Source organism: Nematocida displodere, assembly GCF_001642395.1.
Source record: "Nematocida displodere strain JUm2807 chromosome Unknown 17, whole genome shotgun sequence".
NCBI lineage: Eukaryota > Fungi > Microsporidia > Nematocida > Nematocida displodere.
In genome coordinates, this window is record NW_027138139.1 from 1 (window position 1) to 27,061 (window position 27,061).

At 46.2% G+C, this 27,061-nt stretch overlaps 22 protein-coding genes across 22 annotated transcripts; 11 read left to right on the forward strand and 11 right to left on the reverse strand.

Annotated features, from left to right (window-relative positions):
* Positions 1-1,322, reverse strand: NEDG_02182 (uncharacterized protein; the record flags this gene model as incomplete). The annotated part of the gene is made up of 1 exon (XM_067689600.1): positions 1-1,322. A coding segment is annotated over one exon (1,322 nt), but the record flags the coding sequence as incomplete, so codon positions are not given.
* Positions 1,323-1,772: 450 nt separating this feature from the next.
* NEDG_02183 (uncharacterized protein) lies at positions 1,773-3,578 on the reverse strand (the record flags this gene model as incomplete). The annotated part of the gene is made up of 1 exon (XM_067689601.1): positions 1,773-3,578. The coding sequence occupies one exon, from the start codon at positions 3,576-3,578 to the stop codon at positions 1,773-1,775; it is 1,806 nt and encodes a 601-aa protein (XP_067544778.1).
* A 149-nt stretch (positions 3,579-3,727) lies between these two features.
* NEDG_02184 (uncharacterized protein) lies at positions 3,728-4,306 on the forward strand (the record flags this gene model as incomplete). Its single annotated transcript, XM_067689602.1, has 1 exon — positions 3,728-4,306. One exon carries the CDS (start codon positions 3,728-3,730, stop codon positions 4,304-4,306), a length of 579 nt encoding a protein of 192 aa, XP_067544779.1.
* A 327-nt stretch (positions 4,307-4,633) lies between these two features.
* Positions 4,634-5,359, forward strand: NEDG_02185 (uncharacterized protein; the record flags this gene model as incomplete). Its single annotated transcript, XM_067689603.1, has 1 exon — positions 4,634-5,359. The coding sequence occupies one exon, from the start codon at positions 4,634-4,636 to the stop codon at positions 5,357-5,359; it is 726 nt and encodes a 241-aa protein (XP_067544780.1).
* A 174-nt stretch (positions 5,360-5,533) lies between these two features.
* NEDG_02186 (uncharacterized protein) lies at positions 5,534-6,757 on the reverse strand (the record flags this gene model as incomplete). Its single annotated transcript, XM_067689604.1, has 1 exon — positions 5,534-6,757. One exon carries the CDS (start codon positions 6,755-6,757, stop codon positions 5,534-5,536), a length of 1,224 nt encoding a protein of 407 aa, XP_067544781.1.
* A 137-nt stretch (positions 6,758-6,894) lies between these two features.
* NEDG_02187 (uncharacterized protein) lies at positions 6,895-7,914 on the reverse strand (the record flags this gene model as incomplete). The annotated part of the gene is made up of 1 exon (XM_067689605.1): positions 6,895-7,914. One exon carries the CDS (start codon positions 7,912-7,914, stop codon positions 6,895-6,897), a length of 1,020 nt encoding a protein of 339 aa, XP_067544782.1.
* Positions 7,915-7,956: 42 nt separating this feature from the next.
* Positions 7,957-8,556, forward strand: NEDG_02188 (uncharacterized protein; the record flags this gene model as incomplete). Its single annotated transcript, XM_067689606.1, has 1 exon — positions 7,957-8,556. The coding sequence occupies one exon, from the start codon at positions 7,957-7,959 to the stop codon at positions 8,554-8,556; it is 600 nt and encodes a 199-aa protein (XP_067544783.1).
* A 43-nt stretch (positions 8,557-8,599) lies between these two features.
* Positions 8,600-9,370, reverse strand: NEDG_02189 (CCR4-NOT transcription complex subunit 7/8; the record flags this gene model as incomplete). Its single annotated transcript, XM_067689607.1, has 1 exon — positions 8,600-9,370. The coding sequence occupies one exon, from the start codon at positions 9,368-9,370 to the stop codon at positions 8,600-8,602; it is 771 nt and encodes a 256-aa protein (XP_067544784.1).
* Positions 9,371-9,417: 47 nt separating this feature from the next.
* Positions 9,418-11,157, reverse strand: NEDG_02190 (phospholipid:diacylglycerol acyltransferase; the record flags this gene model as incomplete). The annotated part of the gene is made up of 1 exon (XM_067689608.1): positions 9,418-11,157. One exon carries the CDS (start codon positions 11,155-11,157, stop codon positions 9,418-9,420), a length of 1,740 nt encoding a protein of 579 aa, XP_067544785.1.
* Positions 11,158-11,820: 663 nt separating this feature from the next.
* Positions 11,821-12,873, reverse strand: NEDG_02191 (L-threonylcarbamoyladenylate synthase; the record flags this gene model as incomplete). The annotated part of the gene is made up of 1 exon (XM_067689609.1): positions 11,821-12,873. One exon carries the CDS (start codon positions 12,871-12,873, stop codon positions 11,821-11,823), a length of 1,053 nt encoding a protein of 350 aa, XP_067544786.1.
* Positions 12,874-12,895: 22 nt separating this feature from the next.
* On the reverse strand, positions 12,896-13,774 carry NEDG_02192 (endonuclease III; the record flags this gene model as incomplete). The annotated part of the gene is made up of 1 exon (XM_067689610.1): positions 12,896-13,774. One exon carries the CDS (start codon positions 13,772-13,774, stop codon positions 12,896-12,898), a length of 879 nt encoding a protein of 292 aa, XP_067544787.1.
* A 35-nt stretch (positions 13,775-13,809) lies between these two features.
* On the forward strand, positions 13,810-15,147 carry NEDG_02193 (kinesin family member 15; the record flags this gene model as incomplete). The annotated part of the gene is made up of 1 exon (XM_067689611.1): positions 13,810-15,147. One exon carries the CDS (start codon positions 13,810-13,812, stop codon positions 15,145-15,147), a length of 1,338 nt encoding a protein of 445 aa, XP_067544788.1.
* Positions 15,148-15,170: 23 nt separating this feature from the next.
* On the forward strand, positions 15,171-15,806 carry NEDG_02194 (translation initiation factor 4E; the record flags this gene model as incomplete). The annotated part of the gene is made up of 1 exon (XM_067689612.1): positions 15,171-15,806. One exon carries the CDS (start codon positions 15,171-15,173, stop codon positions 15,804-15,806), a length of 636 nt encoding a protein of 211 aa, XP_067544789.1.
* Positions 15,807-15,944: 138 nt separating this feature from the next.
* Positions 15,945-16,874, reverse strand: NEDG_02195 (cytoplasmic tRNA 2-thiolation protein 1; the record flags this gene model as incomplete). Its single annotated transcript, XM_067689613.1, has 1 exon — positions 15,945-16,874. One exon carries the CDS (start codon positions 16,872-16,874, stop codon positions 15,945-15,947), a length of 930 nt encoding a protein of 309 aa, XP_067544790.1.
* A 53-nt stretch (positions 16,875-16,927) lies between these two features.
* Positions 16,928-17,176, forward strand: NEDG_02196 (uncharacterized protein; the record flags this gene model as incomplete). Its single annotated transcript, XM_067689614.1, has 1 exon — positions 16,928-17,176. The coding sequence occupies one exon, from the start codon at positions 16,928-16,930 to the stop codon at positions 17,174-17,176; it is 249 nt and encodes an 82-aa protein (XP_067544791.1).
* A 14-nt stretch (positions 17,177-17,190) lies between these two features.
* NEDG_02197 (ribosome biogenesis protein SSF1/2) lies at positions 17,191-18,054 on the forward strand (the record flags this gene model as incomplete). Its single annotated transcript, XM_067689615.1, has 1 exon — positions 17,191-18,054. One exon carries the CDS (start codon positions 17,191-17,193, stop codon positions 18,052-18,054), a length of 864 nt encoding a protein of 287 aa, XP_067544792.1.
* A 166-nt stretch (positions 18,055-18,220) lies between these two features.
* Positions 18,221-20,053, forward strand: NEDG_02198 (uncharacterized protein; the record flags this gene model as incomplete). The annotated part of the gene is made up of 1 exon (XM_067689616.1): positions 18,221-20,053. The coding sequence occupies one exon, from the start codon at positions 18,221-18,223 to the stop codon at positions 20,051-20,053; it is 1,833 nt and encodes a 610-aa protein (XP_067544793.1).
* Positions 20,054-20,109: 56 nt separating this feature from the next.
* Positions 20,110-22,128, reverse strand: NEDG_02199 (chromosome transmission fidelity protein 1; the record flags this gene model as incomplete). The annotated part of the gene is made up of 1 exon (XM_067689617.1): positions 20,110-22,128. One exon carries the CDS (start codon positions 22,126-22,128, stop codon positions 20,110-20,112), a length of 2,019 nt encoding a protein of 672 aa, XP_067544794.1.
* Positions 22,129-22,254: 126 nt separating this feature from the next.
* On the reverse strand, positions 22,255-22,686 carry NEDG_02200 (60S ribosomal protein uL14; the record flags this gene model as incomplete). Its single annotated transcript, XM_067689618.1, has 1 exon — positions 22,255-22,686. One exon carries the CDS (start codon positions 22,684-22,686, stop codon positions 22,255-22,257), a length of 432 nt encoding a protein of 143 aa, XP_067544795.1.
* Positions 22,687-22,715: 29 nt separating this feature from the next.
* On the forward strand, positions 22,716-23,723 carry NEDG_02201 (cell division control protein 7; the record flags this gene model as incomplete). The annotated part of the gene is made up of 1 exon (XM_067689619.1): positions 22,716-23,723. The coding sequence occupies one exon, from the start codon at positions 22,716-22,718 to the stop codon at positions 23,721-23,723; it is 1,008 nt and encodes a 335-aa protein (XP_067544796.1).
* Positions 23,724-23,865: 142 nt separating this feature from the next.
* Positions 23,866-25,542, forward strand: NEDG_02202 (uncharacterized protein; the record flags this gene model as incomplete). The annotated part of the gene is made up of 1 exon (XM_067689620.1): positions 23,866-25,542. The coding sequence occupies one exon, from the start codon at positions 23,866-23,868 to the stop codon at positions 25,540-25,542; it is 1,677 nt and encodes a 558-aa protein (XP_067544797.1).
* A 197-nt stretch (positions 25,543-25,739) lies between these two features.
* Positions 25,740-27,061, forward strand: NEDG_02203 (uncharacterized protein; the record flags this gene model as incomplete). The annotated part of the gene is made up of 1 exon (XM_067689621.1): positions 25,740-27,061. A coding segment is annotated over one exon (1,322 nt), but the record flags the coding sequence as incomplete, so codon positions are not given.

The window sequence follows — 27,061 nt, forward strand, 5'->3', positions numbered from 1 at the left end:
TCGTTTAGTTTACCGCTTGCCCAGTCGCTGTATGCATTGGGCGCAATCCACAAGATGCTTCTGGTTGGGTTGAACACATAGAGGCAGCCAAAGGCTTGGGTGGATAAGAGACATTTCAGTTTTGGAAGGCGCGGTTCTACGCATATAGACCTAGTTTCGAACCCACGTATCTCACGGATGACAAAGTCAAGCTCAACTTCTTCAACGTCCACAAAACAACTATCTATCATTGTTAAGATCTCTTTAAGACTCTTGTTCGAGGTTGGTTTGGAGGTGTTTTTAGGAGGAATGGTTAGGGTTAGTCTCTTCACAGACTGTTTTGCCCGGTACTTTATGTTCCAAAGCGCATCAAAGTTTTTCACACAGTCACAGTCAATGGTTAGGTCATCGACAACAAAAGATTCGTTTGTCCTTTTTGCAACACATTCCCAGATCTCTAGTGGTAACACTAATGTTTTCCAATGCTTCGAGGTGATGGCTTGCAGCATTTCTGGCGATAAATACAATTTCCTGTTTGTTCTCTGCAGTTGAAACACATCCCGGACTTTGTTGCTGGACAACAGGGCACAGTCTATGCTGGCAAGATTTGCAGTATTGTCCACAGATAGCACAGAGATGCCGCCTTTTGGGTTAAACGAGTCCAAGCAACGAAGCGTGGTTAGTTCGGGCGCATTGCGTATGTAAATGCCAAGCACATTCAGACTCATGTCCGCATTAAAGCAAGATAGAACCTCAGTGATTGATGCGTCTGACATGTGTTGTATAGTTATCTTTTTGGTGTGGATAGAGGGCAAAGAAGCTTTTGTGGCATATTTCCGAGTATCTAGATCTAGTAACTTACCAGTTTTTTTCCCCCAGAGTGTACCACGCTCAAGGCCGGGAATGGATAGATTGTCAAGATACAATGCAGACATGTGTAACCCATCAAGAGCCCGAAAAAACTTTGCCACTAGTTCTTTGCTTAGTGGTTTTTGCATGGTCGTCGAGGTTTCCTTATACTGAAGGGTTACGCTGTCAAACACCAAGCCCTGGACCATGTGTTCAGGCATCGTTTCAAGCGTGTATCTATCAAGGCGTATCTCGAGTTGGGAGATTTTTGTGTTCTTGGCAAGGCGAACCTCACCAGCTCGCTTTTCTGTTGGCAGTTCATACCCAGAAACCCGGAAAAAAGCAAGGGTTTGTTTGGTGTATGGAGAACCAAGGTATATAACGGCGGGGTCTACCCAGGGGCTGCAGAAAGGGCTGGCGGACAAAGACTCAAGGAGTATAAGGATAATGGTCAAGGTGCGTGTGCACGCGGTTAGCTCGGACAATAGGTGCATAAAATTTTGTATGTTTTAAATAAATGTTTTTATAGTAAGGTGCATAAAATTTTATATGCTTTAAGTAAATGTTTTTATAGTAAGGTGCATATGTATGGGTTATTAAGCCGTACCTTACACAACTATTTATAGACAAGACATATAGACAAGACATATAGACAAGACATTCGGATGTTTGCACACTGTGCAGGTTGATCTTGAGGGTGTTCGGGTTAGTGATGGTGCATATTTGCGCCAAAGATCACACCCATGCCCAAACAGGCACCCACACAACGAAACAGAATGTTCGAGTTAGTTCGGGTTGTTGTATGTGCGTGAGTTAGTACAGACGTAGGGCTGTTTTGGTATATAGGGTATGGACCAATAGGACATACCATAAACAAGGAAACGACAACTACTTGTCACAAACAGCCACAGTTTCATCTCAGACCAAGATCAATACTCTTGACTTTACAATACACCTAGTTCACCGATGCTCAAAGCCTCTGCATAGTCCTCAAACCAATTCGGGTTAGAGTCTATGTGCTCCATCTCTCTTGGTAAGATATGGGGTTTAATCTTGAAGCCTACCAAACCCTTTTCATCTCTTTCAATTACACCACAGCCCTCGAAATTGTTTATCACAGCATCACAAATAGGACAGCAGAGTGGTTCTTCCATCTCCCGCTTTTTCTTAGCTAACTTTTTCAAGCACGTAATGCATGCCATGTGTCCACTGTTACAGACAATGCCCAGATACATGGGTGCATCTTCATCAGCGGGTGTTCCATTAAAGTCATCGACTGACTGGTAGCACTCAAAACATTTTGGGTTATTGGTGGTGTGCATGTTGGGAAGGAACGGTGTTCGGGTGGGTCCATATATGAACAGAATCTGGGAGGCGGAGACCTTTTTCATTTCGTCGTTTAGTTTACCACTTGCCCAGTCGCTGTATGCATTGGGCGCAATCCACAAGATGTTTCGGCTGCTGTATAGACAGATCGCCCCGAAGTAACGAGCCCAGATTATATCACTGAGTTTTGGATGGCCAACTTCTGTGTAGGCAGTTGGGAAGTCGTGGACCAGTTCCAAGGTATATACATACAAATTCAACCGAACAGATTCAATGTCTCCAAAGTGTTTGCGAAACAACAACACAGTATCGTTGAGGTTGCTGGTTCGGGTCTTTAGTTGGGTGTCTCTAACGCGAAAAGTTACTGTTAGTTGTTTCATTGTCACCCTTTCTTGGTAGGTTACGCTCCGAACCACATCAAAATCTTCCAGATGAACACTGCTAGTGGGCAGATTCTCCTTAGAAAAGGATTCCTCTATTCTGTTTACAATAGGTTCCCATGCCTCTACAGGTACTACTAATTTCCCCCAATGTTTTGAGGCAGTGGGTTTCAGCGTTTCTGACAAAGGATCCAGTGTCTGGTCTGTACCGTATATGTGTAGGCATTTCAAAGTAATGCATTCTTTTGTCAGTAAGGCAGTGTCTTTGGAGTGTCCAACAGTGTCCACGTTTAGGTAGCTTGTGGTTCCTAGGTTAGTGCTTGTGTGGGGTTTGCATATGCCGGGTATATTATCAAACCAGATGCTAAACTTACAATTTTGCATATCAAAACAAGATAGTAGGAAGACAGTTGAAATATTTGACATGTTTTCTATTTTGAGATGTTTAATGTGCAGAGGAATTGGAGAAGGTTCCTTGGCTCGGCGGAAGATATCCAGCGCATTGCCAGCTTTTTTTGATCCGGAATTACCCGTTGTTGTGCTATCAATGCGTAAGCCATCAAAGACAAGAACGTTGGCGCGGAAGTTACTAAGGGCCCGAAACACCTTGACCACCAGTTCTTTGCTTGTTGGGGTTTTGATTGGGGCTTGGTTTGTGTTTGGGTTTGTGTTTTCGAGGTTTTCAAGGTTTTCGAGGTGTTCAGAGTCTTGTTCGCACAGAATGGTTAAAAAATCGAACTCTAAACCCGGGACCAGGTTTTCAGGCACGGTGTCAAGGGTGTATCTGTCCAGACAAATTTTGGCGCTTATCTGGGCCTTGGCAAGGGACGACTGGTTGGGCCGGGTACTTGCTGCCAGTTCGCACCCCGAAGCCCGGAAAAACTCAAGGGTTTGGTCGGTGTACAGCGAGTCAATGTAAATAATGGCCGGGCCTTCCCTGGCGTCAGTACTGGTGCTGCCGTGGATGCTTGAAACCAGAGACCCAAGCAGTATAAGGGCCATTGCTAGGGTGCGTGTGGGTTTGTGTGAGGCCAATAGGTGCATATGTATGGGTTACAGCACCTTACACAACTATTTATAGATAAGACTTTCATAATTTTGCATAGAGTAGTGATCTTGTATGTTGATTACATCAATCTTTTGATGTTTTTTGAATAAAAATCACTAAAACGGAAAAAGTTTTATTTTCCCCTATGAACATCAACCAAGCAAAAGACTTTTTTCCATTATTCGCCAATGATGATGTTAACCTTTCACATCCAGATGATCGTCTATCATCCGTTGGGGAAAAAGAAACTATCAACGGAAAGGGTGTGTCTTCAGGGGTAGCCATCCTAAACACCGCAATCTACTCTGTTCCGGGATACATCTGTGGCTCAATGATTGGATACTGCTTCTACCAAGCTTTAGTGCATATGTTCGGGTGGTTTGGTTACTTGTTGTTGTACAGACCAATTTTAGGGATTGTTTATGGGACTCTGATGGGTCTAATAACTTGCCGCGCTATCTTTAAATACCTGTCGTTTTGGATCTGTTTCTACGTTGGAAATAGTGAATATCCGTTAATTGAGAGGTTTCTACCTTTCAAAACAACTTTTGTACGTAGGACGCGGGTTGCTATACTAATTATCAACCTGTTAATATTCGTAATCTGCTCTAGCGTCATGGAAAGAAAGAGAACACTGCTATATCGCCTACTTGGGCCAAACAAAAACATAGTTGGTTTTCACCTTATTTTCACTATTATGCCCATAGTGTTATGTTTTATTTAGACATCGGTGATGTACTGAAGGACTCGTTAGTTCAACAACATGGGTGGTCATATATGTTGCAGTCCAAAAGGGATGCTACAGCCAAAACAGGCGTTCGGGTTTTCGGGATATATATAGGCAGCGGGCTCAACCAACCCAAACATCTTTCGAACAGACTACATTTTAACTAGAGGGGTGGGGCATCGTCTGTAACACCAACCCGAACCAAATAAAGAGTGCTTATTGGCCACTGGCTTTATTCATTTCTTCGCTTTAACACACCAATCATCGCATCTGTCCCAAAAAGGAGGCACTGCTTGCTATAAATACAGCGCCGAATTTACCCCTATGAGGACTAATCAGACAAAAGAAGTTTTTCCGTTATTCGCCACGGATGACGTTAATCTTTCAAACCCAGAGGGAAACCTATCATCTGGGAATGACAAAGACAGTATTAATGGCAAGACCGTGTCTGCAAAGACAGCCATCATAAATACCGTTTTGTACGGTTTTCCTGGATCCATCGCTGGACCTACTATCTGGGGGGTTGTTAAGTATTTCGAGGAGATAGGCAAGAAAGCTGGTCAAAATATTGGAACGTATAAGTTTATGGGTGGTTTGTTTTTACGTCGGAGTGTTTTGCCAATGTTACGTTTCTACTTTATGTTTCTATACTTTACATATTTGGCTTATTTCTGTTTTGAAAGGCCTGTGTACCCAGTAATTAGCAGGTTTGTGCCGTTTAAACCCAAATTTACGGCAAATACACGTATTATAGCGGGTGCCATCCTCTTTGCAGTGTTTTTGGGTACTATGAGTTTTACTAACCCGAAAAAGGCAGTAGACTACTTTTTGAGGAGCGGATCATTAGTTTTTGTGTGCATGTTTATCACTCTGTCAGCCGCCATTTTTCTTGGCTGTGAGCTCAAGGATATGTTACAAGACACCAATCCCGTGTATGATGAACGACTTGGTAAGTATTCGGGTGTTCTTAAAAAGGTCTATATAGTCTGTAACATCCTGGGTATTGTAACGTCCCTATCATGGTTTGTGTTGGCTGTTCTTCTAGAATAGCCGGCTAACCAGCTCAAGACTATGCTAACTGCAGAGACATCGAGTTACCGAGCTAGAGGCGCGCATGAATAAAACAACATCATCTGCAACAGCAATCAAAACCAAATAAACATCTTGGGTGAATGATTTGACTATCTGTCATTTATATACGGAAACAGAGCCTCTGTCCAGCCGCTAGCCTATCTTCGGCTTAAACTTGCAAAGCAAGAGAAAGATGGTGCTCTGCAAAAGAAGAATTCCGCCCACCTCCTTTTCCAGAAGACCTGAGCGCAGTTCTGCGTTGGCCACAATAACAACAACCGAGGTAATGATTAGAATCATGGAGTAGTCGCTCAAAAGACTCGTTGGGAGGCTCGACAGATCCTTTAAAACCAGCAAGCTCCCAAAGTTGAAGAAAAAGCTGTATATAAACCCGGAAAACGTAAGAAGCATGGCAAACATGTACCTATCAGCGCGCGTGGCAAACACAGCCGCAACAAGCAGAAGGTACGTCTTTTCCACTGTCAAGAAAGCTGCTGCAGCAACAAAGTGCGAGCTATCACTCCACATCCCGGTTAGAATGGAGAACGTATGATGCACAAAAATCTTAGCTAGAAACACCGATGAAAGCATGGTGTACCCATCCCGCACTTTTCGGTGCTTTTTGGTGCTCAGCCACAGCAATCCAGACACCGCGAGCCCCACAAACCCGACTACTATTGCCTCCCCGGCCCAAAAAGGAAAAAACGTTAAATAGTAGAAAAAAGAGATAAGAACGGGTGACACCGCCTGGACACCCTTTGAAACAGGGGAAGCTTCGCCTTCATAGAACACCACCACCCAATCCAATACTTTCCGCGCCCCCCCATGCCGTTTAGACTCTGGAGAAACAAGGTCAAAACTATGCCCAACCATTCTGTTCCGGTAGACGTGGATGGCATAGAGAAAGTATCCAGCAAGCATTGCTCCCCCACACATCTTCAAATGTTTTTTCGTGTAGGCCCAAAATAGAAAACTTAAGCTACTGATCATAAAAAACGAACAGAAGTCAAAGATGCCCATATACAGCCTGCCCTTCCTCCGATTTAGCAACACAACCACTCCGGCAACCACCGAAACCAGGAAAAAACAGCCCATCAAAATAACATCCCGAACCAGCAGCACGCTATATGGATGGTCGTAGACACTGCTGTAAACACTAGGCGTTCCCAGACACACACTAAGCACAAAGCCCTTGGTCCACTCGCTGCTGTAGTTTGTGCCATTAAGCATCCGATCTAAACTAGGCAGTATGTACACCAAAACAAGAACATACGTTACGTAGCAAAAGAACCCAGCCACCACCACAGATACCGCTGCCGCCTCAATTCCGGGACGCGTGCGGTATAGCTCGCCGTATATTTCCGCTAAGCTGCTCATTCTCTGTTTGTTGTTACAAATTAAGCAATTTATGTCAGCACAAGACCTAGCACCAACCCTCGGCCCACAAATACCCCACACCCTACCTACCCCTGTTTATTATCTTGTTTCTTTACTTACACACCTTTCCGGCTTTTCTAGACCTCCTCCACATCATTTACATCAATGCTTCCAAAAGTGTACCTCCGGCAACAGAACAGGTACATGAGAGACATCCCCATTGAAAGAAGGAAGAACAAAGCAAGTGGCGCAATGATGAAGAAGATGATGGGGCTTGCACCAAGAAACAGAAAAAGACAGGCAATTACCAGAATAAAGCTCAAATGTGCGGTGAGCGCTCTTTTCCAGGTTTCTGCCTCCCCAGAGACGTCGCTGCCGTCCGGAGACTCCAGCAGGGCCAAAAAATCGTTCTGTGTCCTCTCCAGCTCAAAAATGAAGTAGTCGTCCTTGTTCACAGCGTTTTGCTTGAAAAAGTCTCTTATTTGCGACTTGACCAAAAAGTCGCTGTCGTTGGCAAAGTAACTGGCTCGCACGCGCAGCTTTCTCTCAGAGGAAAAAGAAGCCTCCTGCTGCAGCGCCAGTGGCTTAAATAGATCTCGCGATACCGTTCGTAGCCCGTCATGCTCTTTTGATTTTGGCACAAGCAACTTAACGGACGAGCTATTATCCACCTGGCACGGGACTGCACTGAATGCTTTGGTGCACCCTCGAACGCTTTCCTCCGAGGGGTGGTCGTACTCCTGCAGAGCCAGCTCCAGGGCCTCCTGGGCTATTTTGTAGTAGTAAACTTGTCCCATAATAAACATGTTATTCATCGGGTTTCTTACCTTCATTCGGTGCAGCAGATGTCTGTCTGACTCGTACTTGAAAAGAATTTTGTTGATCTCAAAAGCTGAGTAGTAGTAGTTGTACAGCGACGCCGCATTGTTTGGATCTGAGGTAGTTACCTTCGCCAAAATATATTCTTTCCCCGCACGCAATGCTTCAATTGCTGACTTTTTAAAGGATTCAAGCGTAAATGGCTCTATTTCCTCGGCATCAACTACGTCCAGATGATATGCCGGCTCGTGAAATGAGTTGGGAGCCCCGGTGATTAGCATCTCCATCTCCAGGGATTCGGCCCTGCCAGTTCTCTCCAAAGCATTTTTCGTTAGCATACCTTACAAACAAACATAGATTAAATACACGTAAATAAACCCATGGACTACAGAGCAAAGGTGGTCATCCTTGGAGGATGCGGTAGCGGTAAAAGCAGCATGGTAAAAAAGTTTGTCACCGGTGGATTTGACCCGAGTCACACCACCACGGTAGGAGCAGCTTTTCACACCAAAGAAATCGTCCGAGAAAGCAAAAGAATACACCTTGACATTTGGGACACTGCGGGACAAGAGCGCTACGGCGCCATTGCCCCAATGTACTACAGAGACGCCGATACCATAATTGTTGTTTACGACGTTACCTGCCGAGAGACCGTTTTAGAAGCAAAAAAGTGGTGCAATCAGGTGCGTTTAAAAAACGAGCGAGCTTTGCTTGTTGTGTTCGGGAACAAAACAGACCTGGCGTCTTCGGCCGCAACACCCTCTTTCTCGGTTGGAAGCTTTGTGGATAGCCCGGCCAAAGGAACCATAAGAGCCCTCTACGAAACCGTAAGTGCCCAGTTTGAAGAATACAACGCTGTCCACCTCTGTGGTTCAGCAAAAACAGGCGACGGGGTCGGTATGCTGTTTAAAACGGTGGCAAATAGAACCGAATACAAGGCAAAAAAACACCTAGAAGCATCGTCGTGGTGGTGCTGGTAATAAATCTACTCAGAGGTTTTATTATGTACGTGGACCTATGCAGCTATGGGTCGAGTCCAAAGAGCTTGCACCGGTACTTTGGATTCTTCTCAACGTCCGGAATGAGCTTTTTCTTCAGTGCGTGGAATACTTCGAGCGTCAGAAGCGAGTCGCTCCCTGCCTGGTGCTGCTTTCCCTGCCTCTTGGCCTCTAATTCGTCTGCTAGGTCCTGGAGTCCCCCTTTCATGCCAAGGCCGCTGATCAGGTGCTTGATATCGTAGAAGTGGGGAAACATCTTTAGCAGAAGAAAGTAGAACCCGTCAATGGTTGGCGGAAGGTCTACCCCCGTGACTGCACTGATCAGATACCCAAAGTCGTACGACGAGTGAAAAGACACCCATTTAAGCGCCCCATTCATGAGCAAACCTGATGTGGTGAAAAGCTCTGCAAATGATGGTACTGGCACCCCCTCTTTTCCTAAGCGGTCAAAGTCTATTTCTGCCTCTTCAAGGATTTGCATGGACTCTTGGGCACACATGCTGCTGGTTCTGTCAAAGTAAAAGTTGAATTGCCAGGTGGAGGGCGTCGGTGCCTCTCCTTTCTCATTTGACAGAGAGACACCCAGCTGTATTAGCCTTAGCAGGCTAATGTTGCATCTTAGCTGTTGGTACGTGTAGATAATTGGCGTGCTAAATAGGCCAAGAGGCTTAGCTATTACACCGGGAAACTCTGTGTCCATTGAGATGTAGGGATACTCTTTCAGTGTCTCTGAAAGGGCTTCAATCTCCTCTTCAAAGTTATGCTTCCAGACGTTTCGTATTTCCTTCTCGGTCATAGAAAATTAATTTTATGGGAGATTCTGGTAGGCTTATGAGCAATCACTTAAGGTTCAAGGTCTTTGTTAATCTCCTCTATAAGTTTTGGAAGATTAGAGTGGATTCTTTCGTGTAGTGTTTTACCTGATGCAATGTGGAGAAGATCTGTGATAAGTTCAAAGTTTCCAAGGATGTTTACATGCTGTGCCGTGTACCTCCCCCCCCGAATGTCAAGGATAGACTTGGAGGGAAGGTGCTTGTACTCTTTGTTAAGGGTTTTTACCTTGTGTGGGTTGAGTTTTGGCGTTTTCCATCCATGAAGGCCCATATATCCACTTGACACCACGGGAACTGTCCCGTCCCCGTCAGTGGAGTAGACTCCGCGGTGCAGGTTCTTTGATGGATCGGTTGCGTTTCTGTCTATTTCAAGAGTGCCGTCTTTGTCCCTGTAGAGGGCGTATCCTCTCTCCGTTGGCTTGTTTACGCCGTAGAGGGAGTATATCGTTAGATTTGGGGCGTTCGGGAGCGGGGAAAGTAGCGGGTTGCTCCATTTGTCTTGCTTTGAGTCACAGTTAATCATTTTTTGAACGACTTTTTTGTTATACGGTGTAACTACGTTTTGAATAGCGAGGTAAATTTCTTCAATTGACAGACTTTCTGCCGGCTTGTCGTCTTCTGTGATAACTACCAGCTCGTCAGGTACGTTTTTTCTGGTTCGGTCTCTCCAAAAGCAGGGGTTTCCCTTGGGAAGAAGAAAAAGCGCTGAGGTCCAGGTTCTAAACAGTTCTTTTCTCTGATCTTTGCCAAACAGCAGCTCAACAATTGCGTACTGCACCGCTCCCATCTCTGCAGTGTCTTTGGCCTCTCCCGTTAGTAGGCACGGAATGGCTTTGGGCGCCCCCAGAAGAGGGGCGCCGATGTAAGAGACGGCATGGATGTGTTTGTCAACCCAATCTGCTTCTTTGTCAGAGACCCACTGCATGAAGTAGTGAAAAATGACCGATCCAAGACTGTGCGCAATAACAACCGATTTTTCTTGGCTGGTAGCGCATTGGTGCTCAATATCTGTTTTTAGCTTGGTGAAGTATCCATCCCGCACCTCCAGCTCCTCAAAACCAAGCCTCCAGTCAAAAGCTGCAAAATGAACTTTGGTGGGGTCGTAGCCAATGTGCGAGAGGTTTTCAACGATCTTCCACCAGAACCACACCCCGGGAATGGCAAAGTCTGATGAGTCGAGGCCTTGGCCCGGCCGTACTTTGATTTTGTCTGGATCAAGCCCCGTGTCTTCGTGCAGCTTCATGCTTGAGAACCACTCTGCCCGATCGTAGAGCATAAAGGTGAAGGTAGAGTGCGACCCCCAGATTTTCTTCCGGAAAAAGCTGGTGGCCTCTGCTGAGGTCTTCCAGAGCTCCAAGTGCGTGTTTGCTATGCCTGGGATGATCGTGATCGGGTGTTTGGCGTTTACACCTTCTTTTTCTGCAATGATTCCTGGCAGTGGTGCAACCTCCGGTTTGGGGTTGGATGCGGCTAGTTCAGCGAGATAAAAAAGGTTGGACTTGGTGGTATCGCTGAGATTCAGTCCAGTGATGTACTTGAGGCTCAAAAAGTCATCTAACAGTGCTAAGATAACTGTTTTTTTAAAAGCTTTTTCGTAAGCTGTTTTCGTAAGATAGGTAGCAATTGCAATCAGGAAACAAAGCAAAAAGTATCTCTTCTTTTTGCGTGGCTTGTTTTTTTCACATCGGCTGCAGAGCATCTCGGTTGGTCTGGTTTGCTCGGGTGTTTCGATGTTTTTTGCTTTTTCCATTCGCAAAATTTTTGACAACCATCATATAAGATATTTGGGCTAGTTCGGGTGTGCATGTTTTTATTTGCTGTGTGAGTGTTTTTTGGGTGTTGCAAGGTGTGTTTCGGGTTAGTTCGGGTTCGTGTTTGGACAACAAGTATTGCCTCGGCAATTATACCTAATTTGGCACATCCCGAATATTTTCCATGCATCTAGGTCTAATTAACCGCGGTCCAAAACACCCACGTAGGCCAGGTTTTTTAATAGTGCCCATCTGAGACATATAACCAGGTATATATTGAGATGGATTTGTTCCTTTATACTATGTTCCACCTACCCATAGAACAAGATGATCTCACTCAAGTCGATGTTCTGTACAACAAAATGACCAAGCAGAAGAAAACGCCACTCTGGAAAAGCAAACAAACCATTTTTTTGGTCGGTGTGCTGGTTTTCCTGTTTTTGGTTGTTTTTTTACCTAGACAGCATCTGAGCCACCCACCTAAGGTAGCTTCTGTTCCCGAGATATAACCAAGCCTCTTGTCCCTTATCCCCGGCAGGCCCGGGCCCTGCCCCTCTATTCAATAAAAACATAGCTAGTTCGAGTTTTTCAGGTATTTCGGGCTTTTCGGGTTTTCGGGCTTCCGGAGTTAGGTCCAACCCCGAGCTTTGGCCAAACACCCTCTAAACAATCGTGCTTGATGCTCGGGTCAGCCGGTCCATTACGGCTCGGCCTTCTTGCCGGTTTTCCACGTCAGCGGTGTAGATGGTTTCTGTGTACCTGTCTAAGTACCGGAGACCATCAAAGATGCTATGGGCTATCTCCGTGAGAGACTCTCCAAGCGGGTACCCCACTAGATTTAGCGAAGGGTTGGCTGCGCCCACATTTTGCTCAATTGCCTGCAAGAGTCCACTCGGCAATAACAAACCCACCTTGGATATTCTGCCGTTTTGGACGGCTTTTGCCTGTTGTTCAAGATAGACAGTTATTTTTGCTTGTTTTTCACTATCTGTTCCCGTAAACATGATAACTGGTGCAGTGGGCGAGTAGTGCTTGTACCTGGTGCCTGGGCACGTCTGTTTCTCATGCTGCGTCATCTCTGAAAGAAGCGCTAGCCCGGCAAAGTACTCCTGCAACTCTTCATAGGTAATGCTTCCATGCCTAAGCAGCAGCGGCGGCGACAAAAGCCCGTTTACAACTGTTGACTCAACCCCTTTTTCGCAGGCGCCTCCATCTATGATAACGGGTATTTCCCCATTTAGGTCTTCAAAAACGTGCTTGGCGGTCGTAGGACTTGGCCGGGTGCTCTTGTTAGCTGAGGGGCCAACAATTGGAGCCTGTAAATGGTCGATAAGCTTGAGAGTGTCCCTGTGGTTCGGCATTCGAATGGCAACGTACTCTCCCCCGGCAGTTACCGCATCGGGTATTTTCTTGCTTCTTTTGAAAAGAAGAGTCAACGGCCCGGGCCAAAACAGCTCAATGACTTCTTTGTACTCTTTGGGTATGTCCCCGTCAATGCACTCTCTCAGCATCTCCAGCGAAGAGACGTGCACAATCAGAGGGTTGTCGTTTGGCCGGTTTTTTACCTCAAACACTCTTTTGATAAGATCTTCTCTCCAGACAATAGCTCCGAGGCCATAAACCGTTTCTGTTGGAAAAGCTACTGGGTGGCTCTTAAAACACTCGACTATTTTTTCCATGTTATCTGCCAGCTCCAAAGTCTCGGTGGCAAACATCGCTAGTAAAAGTTTTGCAGGCTCAAAGAGCAGATAAATCGCTAGACTCGTCGTCTGAGTACGTAACTAGCTCTGCTGCCGGTTTTTCCTCTTTTTTGGGCTCGGGCCGTGGAAGTTTCCCGTTCTCGTAAAGCGTGTCAATAAACGTATGTATAACCGGTTTTGTGAGGGAGGAGGGACACTGGTTGTTTACCACGCAGTTCTCACAGTCTGGGATCGGGAAGCAAACCAGCTCAGAATGTCCTTTTAGGGCATAGTACAGATGCTTCCTGGTGGTGTAGCTGAACATTAAATCCACATCCTCGCGCGGGGGGGCTCCCGTTCGCGTGGAGGAACCCGAACGGGCCACCTTCTCATCGATCCATCCAAGACGTGCTAAAACAACTAAACACGACATCGTTAGAGGCACGCCGTCAACCCTTCCCCACGCATGCAGGGTAACGAGGTAGGCAGTGTTTGGCGAAAGAAGGCCTATTCGGGTGAGACCTTCAACCGTGTTCGGGATGTCTCCTTCTTGTGCAACGGTTTCAGCCATTTTTTTAATCTTTGATATATGCCCTAGGCTATATTTTGGAGGAAAACAGCGTTGTAGGTTTTTGATGGTGCTTTTTCCGATCGCCTCGGGGCTCAGCTCCCTCTTAGAAGATTTTTTGGCGGCGCCAGTTCGGGCCATGGAGTGAGGAAGTGGCAACTTTTTGAGGTTCTCTACAATGTTTATAAACTGCGAAAGTGTGGCCACTTTCGGGAACAATACATACCGCAAAAGAATGTAGAACCGTTTTAGGGGAGTGTTGTCCATTTCTAAAATAAACTGGGGCATTTCATCGTCTATAGACGTCTTCTTCTTCAGTTTTGCCTGGTAAATGGCCATGATAATTGCATCTTTGCTTGTTGTATCCATTTAAAAATGCTGTAAACATTTTAGTTTTCTAGCTAATGGACAGAGTCAGAGTCTTCCTTCGCATCAAAGGAGAGAGAGAGGAGCAAAACATCTCCTTCACAGACACTTCCGTCATAGAAAACGGGAACACTTACGAGTTTGACCGGATTTTTTACGGAATGGACCAGGACGAAGTATTTAGCTCGGTTGCTTCCATGGTGAAGAGGGCCTCGGCAGGAAGCAACTTGACCATTTTTACCTACGGGCAAACAGGAAGCGGGAAAACCTTCACCATGGAGGGAACGGAGGAGCACCCCGGACTTATTCCCAGAGTTATTTCCGAGCTTTTCCAGGCCAGGGACAGTGTTTTTCTGTCCCTGATTGAGATTTACAACGAAAAGGTAGCCGATCTTCTAGACCCACAGAACGCGCTAACGGTGCGCGAGGACAAGAGCGGGGTTGTCATTGACACAGTCACCAAAACAGAGTGCTTTTCTTTCGCACAGGCCCGGGAAGTCTTCAGCCAGGGCGCTATCAATCGCAAAAAAGAAGATAACGGAACAAATGCGCAAAGTAGCCGGAGCCACCTTATTCTTACCCTCTACCTCAAGCAGGAGGCACGCCCAGAGCACAGCTACTCAAAAATCACCCTGGTAGACCTTGCTGGCTCAGAGCGCAGCAGCACCGACACACCGACAGAAGCCCACCAGGTAAAGAAGCCCAGAACTGAGCGGAGCCTTGAAACAGGAAACATCAACAGAAGCCTTCTCTACCTCAGCCGCATCATTAGCACGCTCTCAGTGCCTTCAGCGCGCACCAAACACATCAACTACCGAGATTCCAAGCTAACTTTTATTCTCAGAGACTCTCTGAACGGCAGCTCCCAGCTAGCAATAATTGGAACGGTCAACCCCGATAACCGAGTTGAGTCAAGAAACACCATCAGCTTCTTACGAACGGCCAAAGAGATAAAGCTTACATCACAAGTTTCCGAGGAAAAGATCAGAGAAAGCTTGCTTTTTCAAATAAAGCAGCTCCGAAACGAAAACCACCAACTGTCACATAGCCTAGAAACACTCAAAACCGAGCACAACCAAGAAACAAGCACCCACCCCCAAACCGCCGCCCTCAAAGCCTCCGCCACACGCCTGGAAGAAGCAGCAGGAGTTATGGAAGAACTACTGCAAAGAGCAGAAAAAATCGAAATATCCGTTAAAAACTCTGAAAACTCATTTATTGCCACAAAAAGTCTTTCAAACACACTGCAACAAACACTCTACCAAGAACTAACCCGAATAAGAATGGAGGAAATAGAAAACATCTGTGACCTAACCACCCACGCACCCCCGAGCACAGGCACAGCTCCCCAGCAGCGCCCCAAAAGCGGGTCTTAAATATTTTACTTTTTATTTCTGGGATGAGTACCAGCACGGAGAAAGTAGCTGAGAAGCACAGACTAAACGAGACCTGGGTTATGTGGTACGACTACCAAGACAAGAAATTTACCAACGTGGACAATTGGAGCGACAGTCTCCAAACACTCGGAAAAGTAAGCGATGCCGAAGGCTTTTGGGGGCTTACAAACGAGATAGGTGACACCCAAGAACTGCCAATCAGCTCAAATCTCCACTTTTTCAGAAACGGCATTCAGCCAATGTGGGAGGACAAAAGAAACATGGAGGGCGGCAAGTGGGTCCTTGAGCTTATCTCCGGAAACACGGTCCAGCACATTTGGTCGCAGACACTTCTTTTTTGCATCTCAGAGCTCACCAATATGAAAGTACCCCGAACCAACAACAGCGTTTTAGAGGTCACAGATGCTACAGTAGATAAAACCATGGACAGTGTTATTTGTGGAGCTGTTCTTTCGCCTAGAAAGAACTTTATAAGAATCTCTATCTGGACGAGTGTTAAAGATAGCCGGGTGATGAAAGTTGGCAGTCTTTGGAAAGAGTTTGCAGAGATCCCTGAAACACAGAAGATAAACTTTAAGGCACACGAAAGTGCCATGAAAGGAAGCAGAGAGCTAACCCAGGACGTATATTCTTTATAAAGCAGTGGGCCCCGGGCCAGGTCCTGTGCTGGGCTGGGCCATGGTACGGGTCCTACAAGGACCCGCCTTCAATAAACGTACGTAGAGGTTGATTAGGTCTGGGTCTGGGCGGTACAATGCGGTGGGCCAGGGCCAGGGTCAGTTCGGGACCTGGTTGAGTGTTTTTAGAAGGAGGCAGGCCTTGCAAATACCGCCACTTCCCGAACAGTGGCGGGCGCAGATGGTGCAGGGCTTGGTGGTGGGCGTGGATGACGCTTGTTTCTGGACCTTGTCCCCTGAGCTGATAATCTGAAGAATAAACCGAGGATTGAGCTTTTCCAGGGACTTGATGTATGTTCTAGCTACGCCCCTGAAGGCTCCGGGTGAGTACTTGCACTCGGTGGAGAAGTAAGGAAGCTTTTGGTAGAAGGCGTACATAACAATTTCTTTCTCATAGACCCTCATCAGTGGCTTGCACCGGGGAATGACCTCGGGACTGCTTTTTTCGCTCAAAGCATGCGTGCACCGTGTGAGCCGGCTAATGTCCCCGCGAAGGTAGTTCATAATCACCGTTTCAGCAATGTCGTCGGCATTGTGACCCGTTGCTATCATCTCTCCTTTAAGCATCTTTGCCCCGTCTTCCAAAGACCCTCTTCTAAAGACGCCACAATAGGTGCAGTTGCTTTTTCTTCCTATCTGTGAGACAACACTGTCCATGGTATGTCCAAAGGTCTCCTGGTAGCTGAGGATAGTTAGTGGGAGAAGAAGATCTTTCTCATTTTGCCTGACTACTTCGATTGATTTGTCCCTGTACCCTGAAATGCCTTCATCAATACAGAGAAGCTTTATGCTTAGGCCGTAGCGGTACTTCTGGTTCAGTAGGTTAAGAATGTGCGCCATAACGGTGGAGTCCTTCCCACCACTGACACCAACGATAAGGGTGGTGATGCCTTCAAACATCCGTGTTTCTCTAATGGTTCTGTGCGCCTCTTCTTCTATGCTGTGAAGAAAGCAGGGCTTACAAAGCTTCTCCTTGGTTGATGGGCGGATGGTGACTGCAGTTGCTGCGTTGCACATGCCGCACGCCATTGTAAAAATTCTGCAACACCTCAGTTACTTAGATACGACACAAACAGTGTTCCATGCAAACAGAGATGAAGCAGGAGACAGCTCTCCTGGCACAGGAGGCTGCAAGGGTCTACTCAGCGATCTCAGAGCACAACTTGTACCTCGAAGGCCTAGAGAAGCACACAACCAAGGTAGAGGGAAAAAGTATGCTTCTCTCACAAAAGCTGTTAAGAACAATGCGAGAGATAAGAAAAGATGGAAGAAATACCATTATTGCCACTCTAACCCTGACAACGGTGCTGCTCTTATTCTATTTGCTCTAGTGCAAAAATTTTACATGAATAAAAGAGAGAACAAAGTAGTTATAAAGCTTGGCCAGCTAACAGCACCGTACGCAAAGCTGGTGGTTGACACGCGAACATTCTTTGAGCCTGGTGTTTCTAAGAACCTCAAGGAAGAGAGAAAGTGGCGCATTAAGGATTACGTCCAGCTTGCTAAGCACTTTTTTTCCTCGCACGTTTTTGCCTTCTCACAGTCGGACGAGTACAACAACCTCCGGGTGATTTCTCTGAAGGAGGAGGGCAACACTTTCTACTTCAAAGTGAACAAGTACCTGAGCTCCTCAGTTGTTTCCTCCACGACCCTAAACATTGGACAGCGAATGAACGGGTACTTTGTTGTTCCTTTCAACATCGATAAAAACGACCCCATCAATGAGCTGGTGGAAGATCTTAAAAGAAACACGTCCGTTAACCACCTCACCACACGAGCACTGGTTATAAAGAGCTTAGGCGACCACAACTACCTGTTTTCGCACTACCTGATCAAAAAAGAGGAGAAAGAGGGGAAGTCCCACCTTGTAAAGCTTACCCTGGTTGAGCTAGGTCCAAGGCTGGACATGAAGCTCCAAAAAATAGAGGAGGGTGTTTGCTCGGGAGATGTTATCTTCCACTCGTATGTTCATAAGACCCCAGAAGAAATCCGAGACAGAAAGCGCAAGCTACAGGAAAAAGAAGACCAGAGACTGAGAAGAAAGGCAGAGCAGGAAGAGAACGTTAGAAATAAGAAGAACAAAAACAAGCCTGAAGCCTCCACAAACAAAGACAGCGACTCAGAAGAAGAGTCTCACTCAGACGACTTTTCTTCAAGCGATGCAGAGTCAGACTCGGGTTCTGGTTCGGGTTCGGGTTCGGAGGCGTAGTAGTAGCGTGGTAGCGGAATGGCGTGGTAGCGTGGTAGCGTAGTGATAGACAAATAAAAGTACCTTGGGGTTGTGGGGTTCAGGCAGTGAGGGAGCCTTAGGTGGGCCTTGGGGGAGAGTGAGAGAAGCAATTATTTTTTTCAAATTTCAAAGACAAAAAACTGTGATGGTGGAACTAACCCGAAGCAAAGGAGGGAAGATCAACTTGATGCATGTTATGGGAATAGCCTCTTTTATGGTTATTTTGGTTTGTATCATCTATGTGTACATTGTTATCGACGAAAACGAGTGGAATGATGTTTCTTCTGATGCTTCAGCCACCAAAAGTAGGACATGGACCAGGCTTGCTCTTGATAGCGCCAACCCGTGCACTAGTGGTGGTGGCACAGGGCCAGGTACCTCACAAACGGGAGGGATGGGTCTGAGCTTGGTGGCCCAGCCTATGTCCGACCCCGTAACTCAGCCAGTGACCCAGCCAGTGACCGACCCTGGACATGACCAAGAGAGACCTATTTCGCTTGGCATGGACCCGTCATACATTCTGGTCACAAGAGTGGACGAGGGGACAAGAAAAGGCGATGAGATCATCCTTCACCTGGCAGACATAGCAGATAAGCAATTCAAGGCTGAAATGTTTTCAGAGGAAGAAAGAGGAGAAACTAACCGCGGTAGGTATACGCTTAGTATTGTTGGTGAGCACCGGTTGATTAACCGTTATGTTGTAAATATGATTGATTGGGTCAACCACAAAAAAATAGTTTACACCACGCTTATTTTCAATAACGTAAAAGACTTCGTTGGGTGCCAGGAGCTGTTTGAGCATCCATACCTGAAAAAAATCGTTTTTATCGATACATCGATAAACAGAGAGATGATTACACACATTTCAGATACAAACATGGTGATCACTCTAAGGTTTGAGGGCAATTGCAACCTAAGTAAACTAAGAAGTGGGGAAAACGGGGGAAAAAGCGTCCAGATTAAGATGTACAACGTAAAAAAGCTAGACATTATGAACATACCCTCAAAAACCTTTGTAGCTTCTTTGTTTGGGATTGCAAGCTTTACGGCAGTTGAGAGGATTAGGCTGCAGGGGTCGGGCATATCTGACCTTGTTATTCTGAAAAAGTGTGCCTCTCTGGAGACACTTTGCATTGAGCAGGAATTTTCTTTGGCCTTACCGGATTTGGCGTTTTTCTACTTTTTCAGGCATCTGCAGGCCCTGACAATGGTAGGCAACCAGTACGTTGAAGAGGTGCCTAAGGCGCGTTTATTTGATCTTTGCAGGTGCCCTAAGCTCTCCCGAATCCACCTGGACTATAAAGCGTTTTTCTTCACCCAGCTGAAAACAGCAACCCACAACGGCCGCTTAACCATAATCATTAGGCACAAAGACCGAGATAACGCCTTTTCCTACTACCCGTCCTCAAAAAAGCTAGATGTCTGCCTGTTTTCAGAAGCTCTGGCTAACTTTGATAGTATCAAGGACAGACTTCCATTCACAGATAAGACAAAGATAAACCTGAAAATAGTTTTGGTGGATGATACAGAAAATGCCGATCAAACATATGTTTCAGCAATCAGCATGCTTTTGGCTGCTTTTTCCGGGTGTGAGTGGCGCGGTCTCTGGATGTACTTTCCGAAAACGCCTCTTACCTTCACAGAAACATTCCTCAGCTTCTTAGAAACCTACAAAATAGAAGTGCCCATTATACTTGGCAACGTGTCTCTTGCCGCCATTACCACCATGGAAGCAGCACTCCCGAGCAAAGACGCCCTCTTCCTGTGTATATCAACATCTGCGGGACCAACACCAACGCTAAGGATGGATACCTTTAGAAAGTATCCCCTTCCAAACTTCACCGTTGAGTCAGTTACTGATAAGGTGTTTCGGGAAATCGAGCAAATGCACACCATGGTTGACCTGTCCAGCAGCGAAGACCCTCAACCCGAGCCCCAAAAAGGCTGGGGCTGGGGCTTGGACTGGATTTGGGGCTAGCTCGGGTTTTCGGGGTTTCGAGATTTCGAGATTTCGAAAAGCTCGGAATGGACCACCTAGCCCATGCGCCACTCTGATAGTTTAGCTAATGACTCGCCGACTCTTGCCTGCGACGTGGCTTCTGTGACGTATGGATGGATCCAGCTGCTTAGTTTTTCTTTGTAGGTGAGAAACCTGGCATCTAGCAAAGAGACGCAGCAGTAGTCCGTGGCCTTTCGCACGGCCCGTCCTATCGTCTGGTTTATTGTGCGCATTCCTTTGTTTATGAAATGACTGCTTCCTCGGTGCTTAGTTAGAAGAAGTACCTCGTTGGTGGCTTTGGGAAGGGGGATGCCACAAACTAGGAGCACCCGGCAGAGGTCATCTGAAAAATTCACCCCTTCACTAAAACTACCCCCCATAACGCAAAACAGTACACCGGTTTTTTCTGTTGAAATAACGTCTTTGTAGTGCCTGAGCGTTGTACTTCCCTCAAATAGCCAGGTATGCATTAGCCGCATGTCTTTGCCCGATGCATGGGACAGTGTTCCCTGCCTGTTTTTCACTTCTTCTTGAACCATTCGCAGCACCTCTTTTGACTGAAGAAACACCAGGACTCCACCGTTTTTAAGAGCTCTGGAGTACTCTAGAACGAGGTTGCACAGCTTCTGCACCTCTGCATATCTTCTGGCATATGTGAATCTAAAGTCTTTGCAGATCCCAACTGACATTTTCTGACAAACTGACGGATACTTTTTTTCCACAAGATCTCGCTTGAAAAGATGTCCTATGTCATCTGCGGGGAGAAGAGTGCCCCCAACCACAAGAACGCTTTGGAGCTTTTCAAGGTGGGAGAGATAGTTCGCTGGAAAAATGCTTTTTAACTGAAAACGCAGCTTATCTCTGAAAATGTAACTGTTTTTATCACAGCCTCCAATAATTCTGCAAAAACGCTCTAGGCTGTTCAGGCACAGCTCTACCCGGTTTTCTATGTTTACCTGAGAAAGCGGCGAAATCTTTTCTGGCAATCGGTGCTTGGTGATGGTCTCTGCTATGTCGTACGTGTTGGCATCAGATAGCTCTGACTCGTACAAGAACGTGTTTACATCAATAGTGCTGGCAGTTGGGTCGCTGGTTAAGTACTTGACTATCTTGCTAATAAAGATGAAGACTTCTAAGATTTCCAGCCTGTTTCTTCTCTCTTCGGCCTCAAGGTAGCTCTTTATCTGACTCAGCGTACTCTCTAGGTCGCTAATCTCCAGGGAGATAGAGTACTCGTCAATTACTGCATCGTAGAGGTTGTGGCCCTCATCAACAATAAGCACGCTGCTTTCCACGGGGATGTTGTAGTCTCTGAAGAAACCTTCCTGCAAGATGAGCGAGTATGGAAGAATAATGATGTTTGATCGGTGCACCTGTTTCTTTAAAAAGAAGTAGGGACAAAAACCACCCGCCCTTCCTTCTTTAACACTATCCTCAATTGAAATAGTCAGTTTTTCCGTTTTTTCACTTATATTTCCTAAGTTGCTATAAAAAGAGCATCTATTTCCCTTTACGGTAACTCGGCAAAGATTATTGATATTCTCAGAGTGACACACACGCGGATTAATGCACGTAACTCTTCTTGACCCCAAAACCACCCCTCGCACCTGGCTGCCGGTCACCCTGTTCAACATATCTAGCTCCTGCACCACCTGGTCCAGCTGCTCGTGGGTCCTGCACGCGTATATGACGTACTTCGCCGACGTAGAGTACATCTCCCTCAAAAGAGAGGCATTGGCTGCTGAAATGCCCTCAGGAAGTGCTGCCCCGTCCTTTACATAGTCCATAGCCACCAGCAACGAAGAAATCGTCTTTCCCGTCCCGGTAGGACTCTCAAGCACCCCGACGCCTCCTTGTTTGACAATTTCAATGCCGTCCCTAACGAACGCTTGCTGCCCAGGGTACAACCTCAAGGTTTCAGAAGACCTTCCCTTTGTCCTGCCTACATTTGGATCAACCGACTCTTTTCCAGGCCCCTCCTCGCCCAGGCCGCTCCTCTTGACTCTTTTTCTTTCCTCTTTTCGCTGCAAAATTAAAGTGACTATGGGAGCCATAAAATAAGCACTCTATGTACTTGGCCCCAGCACTCTATGTACTTGGTCACTGCACTCTATATACTTGGTCACTGCACTCTATATACTTGGCCCCAGCACCACACAACCATTCTCTCGACCTTTTTATTACTTAATGCTTGCTGCCATGGAAGAGATCTTTGGCCAGAGCTCTGCACACTCCTTTGCTACTGGCCCAGAAATGGCTGTTCCCTTAAGCTCACCCTTTGGCGTGATGACAACGGCGGCGTTGTCTGCAAATGAAACAAACACTCCGTCCTTTCTTCTCCACGACTTTCTTTGTCTAATAACCACTGCTGGAACAACCTTCTTTCTCATTTCTGGCTTTCCTTTCTTAACTGACGTTATTACAATGTCTCCGGGAGAGGCAAATGGAAGCCTGTTCAGCCTTGTTCTTGGGCCTTTGACTGCAATAATCTTAATGATCTTTGCACCACCGTTGTCTGCACAGGTGATGACAGAACCTACCTGTACACCAGGCGTCATTCTGTATCTAGCTCCGATTCTTCTTATTCCAGATTTCTCATTCTTTCCCACCATTTATTGCAAGGGGAAAAAAGAAAAGAAAAATGAATGAAGAGCAGAATGAAGAATTTACCATTGTCAGGAAAATAGGAGAGGGAACATTTAGCACGGTCTTTTTGGCAGAAGATGCCGAAACAAAACGGAGCGTAGCCATCAAACAGTTAACAAAAACCGTTTCTCCCACCCGGGTAGCGACTGAGCTAACTTTTCTAAGAGAGCTAAAAGGGGAGAAAAACGTGATTGAGCTTATTTCTGCCTCCAGAAAGAACGACGACATGTTCATTGTCTTTCCGTACGTTGAAGGAAGCGACTTTAAAGAATTCATCCTAACAAGAACTGTTGCTGACATTAAACACTACATGTTTGAACTGTTAACGGCTCTGCAACATGTACATGCCCAAGATATCATCCACCGTGATATAAAGCCTGGGAATTTTCTTTACGACGCCAGGCAGAAGAAGGGGTACTTAATTGACTTTGGGCTGTCACAGAGAGCAGAAAAAAAAGTGGAAGAGGTGGTTGAGAAAAAAAGACGGTTTTTCTTTAGCTCACAGTCAGTTAGCAAAAACAACCGTGCAAGCATGCCCAGACCTCCCCCGGGGTATGCTATCAGAGACTCCAGGCCACCCATGGCCGCTTCAAGATCGGGAACTCGGGGTTTTAGAGCGCCTGAAGTTCTTTTGCGTGTAGACGCCCAAACCACTGCTATTGACGTTTGGAGCGCTGGTGTGATCCTTCTTTCCCTGCTCACGAGGAAGTATCCCTTTTTTAGCTCCAAGGACGACATAAACGCTATTGTTGAGCTGGGAAGTATTTTTGGGGACAAAGAAATGAGAGGTGCAGCTAAACACTACAAACGCATCTGGAAGAGCAACATAAAAGAGTGCCTCGCTGAAAAAATGACATTTAAAGAGGTCACGCTGATGTGCTCGGGCAAGGAAGAAGACCTTCCCGCCGCCCTCTTTGATCTTCTTGAGAAAATGCTGGCGCTCAAGGCCAATGAGCGAATTACCGCTGAGGAGGCTCTCAGACACAAGTTCTTTATCCAGTAAAGGGGCTCTGGCCGTGCCACGGCACGGCACTGATTGCGTCACTACAATGTGCATGATCGCTACTTTATATCACATGTGTGAATTTCTAATGTCTTATCTATAAATAATTGTGTAAGGGTTTGTTATAGCCAATCTTAGTCCTATGCACCCAATGCCGAGATATGCCGCGCGCGCCCTAGAAAAGGTGCTGGTGAGGGGGCTAGTTCCGGTGCTAGTGCTCGGGTTAGTGTTTGGGGCAGGCACCGATAGGATATACCTGTCCGGGGGCATACACAGGGACGCTCCATACACCTCTGAAACCCTTGTGTTTTTCCGGGTTTCGGGGTGTGAGCTGGCAATGACAACCCATGAAGACCTGATTTATCTTGACAGGAAACAACCCGAAGCCAAAATACACCTTGACAGATACACGCTTGAAATGATACCTGAAAAGCTGAACCCAAAATTAGAGTTTGCCTCTTTGGAGATTCGGGGTGTGCTAAACCAGAAAGGCTTCCCAGTGCCGCTAAACAAAGAGGTGGTTGGGAAGGTGTTCCTGGCTTTTGGTACCTTGCACGTAGCAGAGCTTGCTCTTTATGGGATATCCATTTATGAAGTAGAAAGGATTGATTTTTTGACGCCTAGGTGCTTACACGGCTGGGTTGACTGGTACTATAACACCACATACTTTCGAATTACGGTGCATACTGAGCATCTAAAGGTAGCAAATATGTTTGATGGGTCAGCCCGATGTCTTCTGTCTTGTTTCAACCTGGAACACTCACAGCTTGCCTTGACCATCCGCCATTTGTTCAACATGGCGGACCTCCACCTCCTTGACTGCGTTTTTTCGAAGGGCCTAGTTCATTTATCCATCCACAATGCTGAAAAGCTTGCCACCATAGACTGTTTCTTCCTCCTGAAAAAACATGTTCGGGATGGGTTTGAGTTATGGAACACAAGCAACAAACTGTGTCCATCACCTGAAATAGTGCAAGCCCTTGCCTCTAAGCACTGGACGCAACTAGCAGTACCCGTGGAAATGTGGAAGGGCATTTTAGCCGTCTCAGAAGCGCCTTTTGGCGTCGATGAGCTAGCCATTGACTGTGGCAATGCGAGAACGCCTGATCCGCTTTGGGACATAGAGTACCAAGCAAAACTGCCGCTAAAAACACTAACAATAACTTTTTTTGTGGACGGCCGCCTAACCCCGGCCCCGAACAAGAGTCTTGAAGAGATTTTGTCAATGATAGATAGTTGTTTTGTCGGTGTTGAGGAAGTTAGGCTTGATTTTGACAGGAAATGCTTATCCGAACACATAAACTACCCGTACATATGCATAGAACCACTCCTCCCGAGGCTCAAGCGGCTGGTATGCAGTTACATTGATTACCATAAACAGTGTCTATACAGCAGCCGAAACATCTTGTGGATTGCGCCCAATGCATACAGCGACTGGGCAAGTGGTAAACTAACCGACGAAATGAAAAATGTATGCAGAGAGTATGTTTTTCCCTTAAATGGAAACGTTCTTTCACTAACACCGTTCCTTCCCACCACACACACCACCAATAACCCAAAATGTTTTGAGTGCTACCAGTCAGTCGATGACTTTAACGGAACACCCGCTGATGAAGATGCACCCATGTATCTGGGCATTGTCTGTAACAGTGGACACATGGCATGCATTACGTGCTTGAAAAAGTTAGCTAAGAAAAAGCGGGTGGTAAAAGAACCACTCTGCTGTCCTATTTGTGATGCTGTAGTTGCTGCCCTGTCTTCTAACAGTATAATTGAAAGAGATGACAATGGAACAGCACATTTCAAGATTCTTCAATAGAATCAACCTGCACAGTGTGCAAACATCCGAATGTCTTGTCTATATGTCTTGTCTATATGTCTTGTCTATAAATAGTTGTGTAAGGTACGGCTTAATAACCCATACATATGCACCTTACTATAAAAACATTTACTTAAAGCATATAAAATTTTATGCACCTTACTATAAAAACATTTATTTAAAACATACAAAATTTTATGCACCTATTGTCCGAGCTAACCGCGTGCACACGCACCTTGACCATTATCCTTATACTCCTTGAGTCTTTGTCCGCCAGCCCTTTCTGCAGCCCCTGGGTAGACCCCGCCGTTATATACCTTGGTTCTCCATACACCAAACAAACCCTTGCTTTTTTCCGGGTTTCTGGGTATGAACTGCCAACAGAAAAGCGAGCTGGTGAGGTTCGCCTTGCCAAGAACACAAAAATCTCCCAACTCGAGATACGCCTTGATAGATACACGCTTGAAACGATGCCTGAACACATGGTCCAGGGCTTGGTGTTTGACAGCGTAACCCTTCAGTATAAGGAAACCTCGACGACCATGCAAAAACCACTAAGCAAAGAACTAGTGGCAAAGTTTTTTCGGGCTCTTGATGGGTTACACATGTCTGCATTGTATCTTGACAATCTATCCATTCCCGGCCTTGAGCGTGGTACACTCTGGGGGAAAAAAACTGGTAAGTTACTAGATCTAGATACTCGGAAATATGCCACAAAAGCTTCTTTGCCCTCTATCCACACCAAAAAGATAACTATACAACACATGTCAGACGCATCAATCACTGAGGTTCTATCTTGCTTTAATGCGGACATGAGTCTGAATGTGCTTGGCATTTACATACGCAATGCGCCCGAACTAACCACGCTTCGTTGCTTGGACTCGTTTAACCCAAAAGGCGGCATCTCTGTGCTATCTGTGGACAATACTGCAAATCTTGCCAGCATAGACTGTGCCCTGTTGTCCAGCAACAAAGTCCGGGATGTGTTTCAACTGCAGAGAACAAACAGGAAATTGTATTTATCGCCAGAAATGCTGCAAGCCATCACCTCGAAGCATTGGAAAACATTAGTGTTACCACTAGAGATCTGGGAATGTGTTGCAAAAAGGACAAACGAATCTTTTGTTGTCGATGACCTAACCATTGACTGTGACTGTGTGAAAAACTTTGATGCGCTTTGGAACATAAAGTACCGGGCAAAACAGTCTGTGAAGAGACTAACCCTAACCATTCCTCCTAAAAACACCTCCAAACCAACCTCGAACAAGAGTCTTAAAGAGATCTTAACAATGATAGATAGTTGTTTTGTGGACGTTGAAGAAGTTGAGCTTGACTTTGTCATCCGTGAGATACGTGGGTTCGAAACTAGGTCTATATGCGTAGAACCGCGCCTTCCAAAACTGAAATGTCTCTTATCCACCCAAGCCTTTGGCTGCCTCTATGTGTTCAACCCAACCAGAAGCATCTTGTGGATTGCGCCCAATGCATACAGCGACTGGGCAAGCGGTAAACTAAACGA